Genomic DNA, 13,411 nt, shown 5'->3' with positions numbered 1-13,411 from the left:
GGGAAAGAGCTAGAAGATGTCCCCAGAAAAATCTTGCTACTACTGAGATTAAGAAAAAAAAAAAAAGGGGGTGGGGGTGGAGGGGGAGGTGTTAGAGAGAAGAGCAAGTTTCCTTTTGACCGTTGGTAGTGACGATAGCGAATGTTTAGCTCATATGGGAACTCCAGGATGACGTGTAGTGTTTGTTCCTTAGGAATAAAGCTAATATGCTGTATCTATGAACAGCCTCCTTATGCTGGAAGACCTGTAGCGATCTCTGTACCGCGCTTTTTAGTGCCAGCGTTTGCATGTGTTGTCATTTGGACTAAGTTGTAAAAGGACCTCAGAGCAGCGGAAAGAACGTTGAGGTGACTGATGGTGAGTCATGGTGACTCGTCACCATGACCACCTCCATCGTTCACGTTTAGCAAAAGGGCTTCCACGACCTAGAAGGAAATATGCAGAGAGGATATTCAAAATCCAGAGATTTCTCATTACCGCCCGTATACCATATTTTCCCCGCTTGACCGACAGTGACAAGCGCCTTGACAAGCTTTCTGCTGTTTATTCAGTCGAGTAAAAGAGAAGGAGACGAGAAGAAACAGTTTCTTTTTTTTATTCTAAAAACTTAGGTCCCCGTTGAATGCGCTTTAGTAGAACATTCCTGAAAAATAGATGATGATTTAGATTCTATACTTATAACGGCAGTTTTATCAATACAGGTGCATTCTTTAGCAGGTCTGACCTTCTGTTGCAAATTGTGGGGATGGCTTCCTATATGTGGCAATCTTTTATTTTGTTGAATTGACCTCGACATAACCAAGCATCACTCAGGCACATCTGGATAACTTTATGTGTAGGCACCATCAAAATGCTGCAACTATGTTCATATCTTTCTTGTTAAAAAGTCAATACTTTCTTCCAGTAATTGATTTCTCTTATAGCTTCCTTGAAAAGTTGGAAAGTGAGCCCTGACGTAATCGCTTCTTTAACTAATTTTAATACTCAAGCGGCAATTGTGATTTTTTTACTCAAACCATAACCGAACAGGAGGAAGAGCAAGTCAGCACAGGACACTGATCCAGCGCAACTAGTACATACAGTTAATACATGTACTCGCCATTCCAACAAAAATGATTATACGTCCTCATGCTTATTTATGTACTAGGCCATGATGGCTGCCCTATAGGTGCCAGCGGCGTCTGGTTAATTAACGCTTAATTAAATGTCCGCACTATGTATTAAACTATGGCATGAACATCCAAGAGAACAAAGTGTAAAGTTTTGTTACTTGAACTACCAATACAGCACTAACTGCGGAAATATCTTTAGGGCATAGTGCTTGAACTATATCATCATCATGATCATCATCATTTATTTCCAACATGTCGTTGGGGGTCCCCAGAAGAAAAAGCTGTTGAGAAATAGCTTGAGGGTGCCTGAGACACGTACAAGGCAATATATAAATTGTAGTGTCGCTTTTGAGTTATAACTGGAAGGCTGCATCAAGGACAGAAAGGATAGCATTATAATTATATTTACTCTAAAGGTTCCACTAATGTTTTGAACATTATGCAAATGTGATTTTTTTTCTTTTTTCTTTTTTTTTTTACGTTTAACGCTACCGTAACTTTACAGAGCAAGATTTTCTGACGTTTAACACTACCGTAACTTTACAGAGCAAGATTTAAGGTTGCTGCAAATTATAAAACAATTTTATACCATCATTTCGTTGATCTTTACCAGCCGGCTAGTAACGAGGTTTTCTCGACTAGGAAGGGGCTCCGCGTTTGGCAATGCATGTCTCACGGTATGTGATTTTGCAAAGAGCCCTAGCTCCGGCTCAGCAGAAAGAGAAGAGCCGCACTGGAAACCGGCCGGAGCAAGAAGGATTGCAGCGCATAGCGCAAGTTAAGCATCGCGTTGCATGCCACAGGTGCCTCCTCAAAAAACCCGGGAGCTAACTCTCCTCCGTCGCTGCTCCCTAGAAAGGCTCCGCACCGGCATCAAAATTACCGCCGCTGCTTGGAGAGGCTCGTGCGCAAGATCGCTGCAATAGGCTCGGCACAACCTCCCGCTCCAACCAGTACCTGCACATCGAATGCACAGACACAAACCCACAGGCTTGTTTGAGCAACGAACTTTCAGTCATTTGCCAAGAGCACCCGAGAGCGTCGCAGCTCGACGGCCGGCCGCTGTCATTTCCGTTTTCGAGGGAGAGGAGAACACACGGCTGCGGGCGATGCAAGGCAGCGCGCAACGCCGGAAACCAGGAGCCGGCGCCAAGTTCGAAAAGATCACGCCACCTCCGGTTGCCGCTCTCCACGGCCATCAGCGGTTGGGTCCGCGGCGCTTTGCCTTTTCAAGGCGCGGCCGGCCGGCGCGGTTTGTGACCGTTCCGCGCCGGCCCGCCGCACACGTTGCCTCCTTGAACGCGACTCGACCTCCTTCAAGGCGAGTGGGTGCACCGCGAACATTTCGTCACGTTGTTAGACGACGTCACAGACCCCACAGTGCGCAGGCCACATCACACATGCGCGGATGTACACATTCCCTGAAACTAGGCAGTGGCTCGAACGACTGCAAAAGAGGGGGAGAGGAGGGGGCAGGGTTGGGTGGGGGGAGGGGGGTATATCCGGCACCTTCAACTTGACCACTGAGCGTTAATTGATCAGGCTACCAGTGTCAAAGGCGGCTGCTGTGTATGTTGTCAGTCTGAAAGGGAAATGCCTGACGGTATCTTTATCGTGGTGAAATTTCCTTTGCTGCAGCCGTCTCGCGTGCCTTTCATCGGCGCGTGACACTTACCGGTTCCTCCATATATATTACCGTGCATATTTATTAACGCCCCTCAGATTTCTTGGAACGAATTCGTAATCTCATTCCGTGGATGCGTTGCCGGTGCATACAACAATTAATATTATAATACACGTAATTCCGTATCGTGAAAAAAAAAAAATAACCGTCAGCATTAATATCGCCGGGAGTGCGTTTTCCATGCAAATGTACCATTAAGTTCTTAGCTGATTCAAGAGTGTTATTACTGAAAACGGGAGTCCATTTTAATGGGTAACAGAACAGTACTTCAGAACACTTGCTTCCAAGGCATCTTTAACACTTTCAAAATCACTTTCAGTGCTTGGTAGTTCATTCCGACAAACACACCCCTGGCAGAGAAAGTGGGCGGCTTTTGGTCCGAAGAACGAGCGAATGCGTGGGAAAAGGAAAAATGCATGCGCGAGAATGATTTTTCCCAGCGACAATTATGATTGATGCTGAAATCCTTGAAACGTTCCCTGCTTCAATCTGCAGATCTGCTTTGTTCGTAGTCCTGCCTGGCCAACTTGATGAAGTGTTTGGACGAAAATCGCGTCCAATTGCCGCAGTGCGTCATCATAATGACCGCCACTCTTGCGGGCATCCACTATCGCCTTTCCTGAGTGCTTCAGAAATGAGCCGTCTTTATTAAGCCACACCGGAAGGCGGACGAGATCAAAACGAAACACTGTCGACACTAAAGTTCGCGTACCTAATTGGGTGGAAACTCAAGAAGTGGCCAGCAATTTCGGGCTGAAGTGTGCTTTAATTTTGCTCGCACTTTCACATCTCGCACCGTTGTGTGCAGTGCGAGGTGAGCATAATACACACGTCCTTGTCGCGAAGGTCACGTGAATGAACTTATTGTTTGCCTCGCTCCAGCATATATATATATATATATATATATATATATATATATATATATATATATATATATATTTTTTCTTTTTCTCGCTACTGTAGAGAGGCACTGCAAGCAAACATTTCTCAAAGAAGGGGTACAACACGCGGTTGTAGGATTAGTCCGCGTAGAATATCGTCAAATCTCGCTTATTGCAAAATCACTGTTAACACAAAACACTTATCTGCTATAACGAAATAACGCGAACAACGAATTCCTGTTTTGCTCGAGAGCTATGTGCAGTAATGAGACCAGCCGCTGCAAATACATAAACGGTTGCTAAGAGGCTTTGCAACCGTTATCTTTGCAATCGTCGTTCAAGCAAAATCCGCAAATCACTTTAGGCAGGTGAATCTGCTGGCCTAATAGTTTCAACTTCGTGTGCTCATTACGACACTACGGTGTTGTTAACAATTTTTCTTACGCGAATTTATAGTTCTTGTTTCCAACATCAATTGTCTTTGCAGTGAATTAACAATTAATTTGTCCGAGTAGCATATTCAACGAAATAGTGCACAACGAACTTACTAAAAAAAAAAAAAGACAACAGCAACAACAAAAAATTTATTACGATGAACATCAAACACGGTGCTTTTGTGAAAGGACTGCTCCTCAGTTTCGCTATACTGAAGTTTTGCATTATACATGAGGGCATATTTACCCGCTACTGCGACTCAGCGGTTAGGGCGTTCGACTATTGAACCAAAGGATGCGGAATCGAATTCCGTCCGCGTCAGCCGCTTTCCGATGGAGGCGAAAATCAAGGCGCCCGTGTTCTATGCGATGTCAATTCACGCGAAACAAACCCAGTTGGTTGAATTTTCCGCAGGCTTCCACTATGGCGTTTCCCTTAGCCTGAGTCGCTTTTGGACCAAACCAAACCATAGGTGGTATATGTAGCATCTGCAATTTCAATCACATTTAATTATCATTTGTTTTTAATGGGACATACATACACATGCTGGCTAAGGCTTATACAACGTCTACATAACTTGCCGTGCGCCAGCTGGCTACTGGCTCGCAGTCATGTTTACTCCGTTTCAGCTTTCAAAAGCTATCCTTATGCGTGTGGTCTGACGATTCTCGCTTCTCGGCGGCCCGCCGGCTTTCGTCACCGTCGTGTAATGTACCCTCTACAACGAATTTGCAATTATAAGCAACTGCGGCGCTGGCGCCGCCAGCACCACCGGCCTACACGCGAGGACGAGGAGCTCGCCGTTTCGTTGTCGTCGTGATTGTTCGGCGAGCGAACTCCGGCCTCCATTGTTGGCGCCTCTGTAATTGCGTGCATCCGCTCTTTTTCTCATTCTGTCCTTCTGTTTTGAAAACTGGACACTTGCACATTTGCTCCTAGCGCAGGAGTAGCACTTCGGCTGCCTTTTGTTATGCTGAAGAGCGTAGGTTAGCGACTGTTTGTGGTGTCTTTCGGCAATGAATCAGACTTGCGAAGGTACCACCATCAAAACAATTCGCTTCCAAGGCTCTTTCTACACTGAACACAATTCCGTGGGAACTGTTGATTTGGATTTAAATTTAAATGTTTCAACAGTCAGCCATATTGCATCGGTCTATTCAGTATTGTTCCCGCGTACCATTATATTCTTGTGAACCAGCATTCGCCGACTTTGCAGTGGATGCCCACGAGCAAATCTCTTCTTGAAGGCTAATCTATGACCAACCATTGGATTTTTCGCCCTTAGACATTTATGGCTTACATGGGGAACGTTTCTCTTGAGACCCTATGAATAACAAACATGGTACTTTTTTTTTCATTTGGAAGTTCAAGGTTTAACAATTAAATCAAACCAGCTTACTTAAGTATCTCGGGATGATTTTAGGCACTGACAAAAAGCTTCAAAGATGTTGCATGAAGAACATTTTGTTTGATTTCAATCGCTGAGAACACTGGGATGTTTTTTTTTTTTTGGATGCCAGTGGTTTAACCGTTGAATCAAATCAGCTCATTAAAATAACTTGTGATGCTTGGAGGCGCTGATAAAAGCCTGTGCCTCCTACGTTGTGGCATGCAGTATAAATAACGGGATGGCACAAAAAATACTCGGAGAACGCTGAAACAGTATTTGCTGCTGTTCAGACACAGAAAGGCGTACGGTAAGACAAAGGCGTATAGTTCAAATAGCCGATATATATATACATATATATATATATATATATATATATATATATATATATATATATATATATATATATATATATATATATATATATATATATATATATATATATATATATATATATATATATATATATATATATATAGCATAAGTAAATAGACGTACTTGGTTGCTAGAGGTTACATAAAAGTGAAAAATTGCTTCATACTGTTTCCAAGTTTATTTGTAGTCGACGTTTCGGCAGGGCTCCTGCCGAAACGTCGACTACAAATAAACTTGGAAACAGTATGAAGCAATTTTTCACTTTTATATATATATATATATATATATATATATATATATATATATATATATATATATATATATATATATATATATATATATATTATATATATATATATATATAATATATAGTTGCAGGAAATAACAAAGATACGGTGTACAGATCGTGTAACATCAGAAATAAAAAAATTGCTCCGCTTGCTATTCTTACATCTTCCGCTGGTACTTGGAGCAAATAATTACTAGTTCAGTTTAGTTCGAAGAGAGAGAGGGAGAAATAGAAAAGCAGGGATGTTAACCAGGCGATGTCCAGTAGGCTACCCTACACATGTGGAGGGGAACAAAGGGAGGAAAAGGGAAAAAAGAGCCCCAAGGGAAGGAGTCTATAACATGTCTAGAGATCGATAGTGAAAGGAGATAAAGAGCGTACTGTTAAAGTCTTGAGCTCAACCCCGAGTCCTCTATATGCCCAGCTTTCTGGATGGATGGATGGATGGATGGATGCATACATGGCAAAATTACATTTGAAAAGCAATTAAATTACAATACTAATTACTTTGCTGAAAATTGTAGAAAAGTAATTAAATTGCGTTACTCATTACTTCTCCCAAAAAGGAATGAAATTACATTACAATTACTTTTACTGAGCAATTCAATTATTTTAAAATTATTTTCTAGTTTCCATCCATGCAAAAGCTAAGTAAACCTAGTAAAAAAAAAACTTGTTCTCCAGACGCGAAGCACACACATTCTTTCATCTTTCTGCCAAATTCCGTCCCAGAGAGCTATTCCTTCCCTCTTTCCTATAGCACTTGCCATTACAAAAACAGGACCAGAGCAAAAACCGGGACAGAGCGGACGCACTTCAGTAAAAGTAATTTCGAAAGGAATTAATTACTTTTGCTGCGAAATTACTACCGAAAGTAATTCATTACATTACTAAATTACCAAACAAAAAACGTAATTAGATTGCATTACAAGTTACCAAAAAGGTAATTAAATTACAGTAATTTCGATACTGTAATTCAATTACTGCCATGTCTGGATGGATGGATGGATATGTGGGTGGTTGGGTGGGTGGATGGATGGATGGGTGGGGGGTGGGCGGGTGGGTGGGTGGGTGGATGGATGGATGGATGGATGGATGGATGGATGGGTGGATGGGTGGGTGGATGGATGGATGGATGGATGGATGGATGGATGGATGGGTGGATGTGGATGGATGGATGGATGGATGGATGGAATATAGGAGCGTCCCCTTTAAAACGGGGTGGTAGCAGTAGCTATCATGCTCATTTTTCTCCCTATATCTTAATTATTGTTTTAGATTGGTTCTCTATACCATCATTCTATTTATTAAATTTTTGTTTCTACTTTACTAACATTATGTCACTTTTCTGACTTTCAGCCACCAATCTTCCAGTCGTTTTTTGCTAGCTTCCACCGCCGGTTTATTTACCCGGCCACTGGTATCTCTAAACCCCAGAGCTTCAGGAACAGTGACTGCGCCTGCATCGACTTCTGGATGGATACCATTGCATTCGAGTATAATATGGTCAATTGTTTCACTGGAGTTACCACATACAACACATGCGTCATCTTCATTGTTAAATTTCTTTTTGTAGCTGCGTGTTCTAAGGCACTCTGATCTAGCTTCAAAAAGTAGGGCACTGTCTCTTGAGTTATTAAAGAAAGCTTCCTTCCAGATCTGCCTTATCCACTTTCGGTATAATTCCACACTCTGTTTTTTTTTTTTTTGCATTGAATTTATCCAGTTTTTACTTTTTGTGTTTTCACCTGTTGCTTAACGCTCTTTATTTCTTCGTCCTTGTGACCAGCATACTTACTGGTTAGTTTCCTAGTTTTTTTCTTCCACTGTGAGTCAACACTTTTTAAGGATAGATATTTAAATACTTTAGCTGCCCGTCTGTTACTTTCCAATTTCCTCAGGCGTTCCTCATATAATATTTTACTCTGAGCTTCCCGTACTTCGAAAGATGTCCAGCCAATATCTATCTCCCTGTATCGCCTCATTTGCGGTTTTGCCGTGGGCACCTAGCGCTAATCGTCTAACGGCTCTCTGATTTATTTCTAATGTCTACTGTACCTCTGATTTTAAGCACAAAACCGCATTTCCGAAAGTAAGCCCGGGCACCATAATTCCTTTCCAAATACCCCTCAAAACCTCATTCTGTTGTATCCCTACAATGTCCTATGCTTCATTATCTCGGCATTTCTTCGCCCTTTGGCCTTAAGTGATTGCTCATGCTTTCCAATGTATGCCAATCCTTCGTTTACCCATACCCCGAGATATTTATATTCTGCTACTCTGGGTATTTCATGGCCTTGTATTTTAAGACCCTGATGAATTGAGCCGTTGAAAATCATCAGACGCGACTTAACTCCGCTGAAACTGAAGCCTAGAGCGCCACCTTCGTCTTCGCAATACTTAACTAGAGTTTGCAATTCTTCCAGACTCTCAGCTAGCAACACAATATCGTCTGCATACATCAAACCAGGGAGGCGCTGCTCTACCGCCTTTCCACCTAATCTGTATGACAGGTTAAAACTTAGGTTACTTTCTTGTATCCTCCGTTCCAGGTTTATCATATAAAGCATGAACAGCAGCGGTGATAGAGGACTACCTTGTCTTAATTTTTTGTATACCTTGACAGCTTCCGTACTTTTTATCCCTTCAAATGTAATTTCTAATTTGTTATCCCGGTATATTTCCTGTAGGAACAGGAATTCTGTTATCTCATAACCGATACCTTCTTTTAATATGTTCGAAGGAGTTCCTTACTTACGTTGTTGTACGCCCCGTTTATGTTCAGGAAGGTGAAATACAAAGGTCTATTTTCCGCTCTAGATATTTCGATGCATGTAAGCACGAGCAGGCTATCATCAGCGCCTACCATTTCTAAAGCCGTTCTGAAGTTCTCCGAGTTTCTTGTTACTTTCTACCCATGCTTGCACCTTTAATTTCACCGCCTGCATGGCCAACCTGTACATAACAGATGTTATGGTAGGATCGGCCTGTAGGATTTTATGTGCATCCTTTCTCCTTTCTCTTTATAAATCAAATTCATTTTACTCTTCCGCCACCTGTTCGGAATTTGCGTATTCGTTATGACTGTTTACAAAGCTTTTAACGTTTCCTTACTTCTTGGACCAAGTTCATTAATTAGCTTGATCGGAATTCCATCTATTCCTGTAGATGTGATTTTAGGCATATTATTTTGTGCCTTTTTCGAGTTTAGATATGTCAGTTCTAAGCTGCTTTGTATTCTGCTATCTTGTGTTCCTTCCTGGTTTGCGGAGATTACCCTATCGTCGCACTTAAATGACTCGGCTATAACTGATGTAATGTAGTTCACTGCGTTGTCTCACTTTAAACAATTTCCCTCGTTATCTTGAATCCGGTCCTGCTTTCTTTCATTATTTTGACCTAGCCAGCTTATATGGTTCCAGAGTTTTCTTGGTCCTCCTCTAGAGGCATCGTGTGTGTCAGCCATCCAGCGATCGGTGGACTGCTTTATTTTAGTAGCGTGGTTTTTTGGGCTTGTTGGTACATGTTTCCAATACACTATAGCGCAGCAAAAGACGAGGACACAAAAGGCGAGAGACGAACACCACGAGCGCGCTAACTTCCAACAAATTTTATTCTCCTGAAGTATCAATTTATACGCCAGAAAAACAGGAATCACATGTGCCAACAGTATCAATTCCTTAGAAAGATGAGCTCTTTATTTGAGAGGAGAATGGAAGGTGTGCTTACACACGCGCATCCTGAACTATAAAGCTCTTTTGCTTTATTTTACTTTGGATGAGGACCTGTACATTAAGTTTCTTTCGTCGATATGATTCCCATTTTTGGTCAATTGCCTCCTGAGATACCTGCGCTTTCTTTGCCTCTCGGTGTTCCCTTGAAGCAGCCCGTCGTTGTTCAATGGCTTCCTCTTTCCATTCCAGCGGTTTGTTACTTCAACCTCCTTAATTTTCCTCCTTATGAGTAGTTCTATCTGCTCATAACCCCAGTCTTCCATGGGGGGCTTCTCTAGTGCTTCCTGTATGTCTGCTGCTATCTGCGCAATTTGATCGTCGTTTAATTTTGCGTTTTCGTTTTGTCTATGTTCCATTTCTCATTTCATCAAGGGCCCCATCTGCAGACGAATACGTTTATGATCACTTCCCAGACTACACTCCCCTTCTTCGTCTATTTCCATTTTTGTGACCTTGCTACACATTCCCTGCTACATTAGATGGTAGCCAATAGTCGTCTGCCTGTTGCGGAATTCCGACGTGATTTGTCCTTCGCATTTTGTTTCTCTATTCACTATAACTAGGTCGTGTCGCTCACATAAATCTAGCATTAGCTTCCCGTTACAATCAGTGTATCCATCCAGATCGTCGATGTGGCCGTTGATGTCCCCCAGCAGAATAATATCGGCCCTGTCTTCAAACTGGCTTATATCGTCACTGAGACATTCAACAAGATCCTTGGTGTCCTGTTCCTAAATAAACTACCCCTAGCCATGTCCTTATGCCGGTAATTGTTCCTGATACCCAGATACGTTCTTTTCAAGATAATTTTATTCTTTGCCAATTTGTTCCCTGGTGTATCAACATATATACCTACCCGTCCACCCTTTTTTTTTCGTTCTCGTTCTGTTGCACCCTTCCCAGACGTAGCCTTCTAAAAACGGCGGATCTTCTAGATCCCTGAGATGAGTCTCGCATAGAGCGTACATACCTATTCTGTCATCCTTCAACTGCTGTTCTATCTCTAGCCATTTCGCTCTTTTTCTACCTCCTTGCATGTTTATGTAGCTGAGCGAAATATTATGGGCATGGCTGACAGGTGATTGCTTTTGTCAGGTGTCGCTATATAGCTTGCAGTTGACATGGTCGTGCACTGATTGTCTGTAAGGGTGTCGGACGCCGCTCGCCCATGCAACATGGCCGGTTGGGTAGGATCTGCAAACTCTGTTTTCAAGGCGAAAGCCTTACTTGGTAACGTTCGTGTAAACGTGTCCGCAAAATTTAGAAGGAAAATGTAACATGTGATATATGACGTCATAACAAGATGAGCCTGGTAGTCATGTGTAATGAGAAGTAGTATATAAATGTCCTGTCATGAGTCAGTCATTATGACTATGGAGTCTGTGGCTTATGCAAGTCAATCAGTCATATGATCATGACTCTCAAAAGCTTAGTTCCATGTCTGTGCTTGTGCTGTCTCTTCGTATTTGGTCAGAGTACCTCTACGTTATTGTATCTAAACTCCGAACTTTCCGCTCGGCCGCTCAATGCTGTCCACTGAACCACCGCACGTACATGCATGTTGCACAGGTAGCATCCGAAGAACATGCGAAATTTTCAAAGCAAGAGGTTGCGGCACCAATGGCTTCGATCCAGCAAATGCAGGAGCGGCAGCCGCAAATCTTCTTTGCGGGAACCACCAGTTTCGAGTACCGGGGGGACAACCCATGATGGGCGGGCAGCCGCTCTTAGTCGGGCAACCATACGTGGTTGGGTAGCCCGTCGTGCGTGGGCAGCCTGGCGTAGCCTGGCATCGCGGTGCATGATGCCGTGCTGGCAGCCATGCAGAATACCCCCACCCCTGGAGAACATCCCTAGGTGCCCGCCGGGTCTGGAGTACCTCCGCTTCGTGGACGAACTCCTCGTACACCAGCAGTGCAGACACTGGAAAGTGAGCTTTGGAGATCTACTTTAATGCGAAGACGTTAAAGGCGAAGTCAGCTAGAATTTTTGGCAACATCGTTCTTTCTCTGAAGTACTGTATAATACTGTAGTATGAAGCATTTGTACAATCAGCGTTTCGTAAATGGAATAAACGCGATACAGCAGGTACACAGAACACGCTAGCAGAGAGAGAGAGAGACAGAGTCAATTCATTTCAGAAGCAGGCGGATATGTAGATGTGGAAACCGTCCTCAGTGTGGCACATTAAGGCACGATGCCGATTCTCAACTGTCTTCCGCATTTCGCACAGTCGCCGCACTGCGTCTTCCATAATCATTACCGCTGTACCATATGCGCACAAAACCAGCCGCAGCAGCAACAGGCATCCACCCTTCGGATGCCCGGGGGACAGCGAGAGGAGATAATGTGCCTAAAAGGCACACCACCTCCCCTTGTCCACCACACACGGCGGCTAAGTGTACAGCCGGAGTCTCCAAGGATCCGGAACGGCACTAGTAAGAATCTCAGTCCCCGCAACACAGCGATCGAAGGCACAAGCGCTGCAGGCGCTGGGATTCGAACCAGCGTCTTCGCGTGTGCGAGCTCAGCACGTTACCCACTTAGCTACCGTGTGGCACGGCTTCTAGGTGACACTCCGAATAGGTGTTCCGTGGGGGATGAAGCGGTCATACCGGAGCATGCGCCGTGCCTACTTCCTGCTCTTTACGTGATAGTGCGAGCGTGAAGCATATCTGGCGATATGGAGTGCGTTTGATATCGCTCTGTAGCGTGCGCGCTTGATATCGAATGCAGCCGCTGTAATTTTCGTGCTTGGTCTTGAATGATTACCTTGTCACTTCATTCCGTGCTTCGTTGTCCAGACGGCGGATATAAGAACGGTGCAAACAAGGAGAACGTGCCTATATTTCAATGATGGGCGTGCTGTTTGGTACCTTTTATAGTGAAGTTTGCTTTTGATGACATTAGCGTAAAGAGGGGGAGAGTATATAGATCGGTTGAATTGTTATTCTGCTGACTGAAGATTGATTTCACAGCATACATATACATTTCTTTTTCATCTCGGCATCGATATGCCATGTATGACAGCCCCGACGAGAAGGTCGAGGTAAGGGATCAGTACAGTAAATATGGGATGCAAGTGTTCACATGAAGCGAAATTGAAAACGACTTTCTAATCCATAAGCGAAGTTGAACAAGTACGAGCACGTGGAGATGAAACATAGTACGCTACGAGTGCATTGAGATGTGCGGGTTGTCGGGGGAACGTAGGGCGTGTTAGCAAAAGTGGATTTATCTATGTAGGTAGTTATCTATCGAGAATGTGACAACTACCTTTTATTCTCTCCTCGTCAAATATTTGCTTTTGCCTTTCATTGTGGCGACCTGTCGTGCAGATCAAGAAATTACGCATCTGAAATCCCACCTCCCGCACATTCATATATAGTCCCTGCTGTGCCGTCATTAAATGTTATATTTTGCGAATATGTTTTTCTTTGAACACCTTGTCTGCAGAAAACAACTCGTGGGAGTGTTCGCGTCACAGTTCTAAATTGCTGCTACTGCTGCTCCT

At 43.4% G+C, this 13,411-nt stretch overlaps 1 protein-coding gene across 1 annotated transcript in view; it reads right to left on the bottom strand.

Moving 5' to 3' along the window:
• Nucleotides 1-362: 362 nt before the first annotated feature.
• Nucleotides 363-13,411, bottom strand: part of LOC146179296 (uncharacterized) — a 60,807-nt gene continuing 47,758 nt past the window's right edge. The window contains exon 12 of the mRNA XM_084580167.1: nt 363-425. Within this exon, the coding sequence (XP_084436293.1) occupies nt 363-425 (63 nt within the window). The remainder of the gene's footprint in view (nt 426-13,411) is intronic.

Source organism: Amblyomma maculatum, chromosome 9, assembly GCF_055883805.1.
Source record: "Amblyomma maculatum isolate TAMU_Amacu chromosome 9, ASM5588380v1, whole genome shotgun sequence".
Taxonomy (NCBI): domain Eukaryota; kingdom Metazoa; phylum Arthropoda; class Arachnida; order Ixodida; family Ixodidae; genus Amblyomma; species Amblyomma maculatum.
Note: the sequence above shows the minus strand (reverse complement) of the source record. Positions and strands in the feature narration are given on the sequence as shown.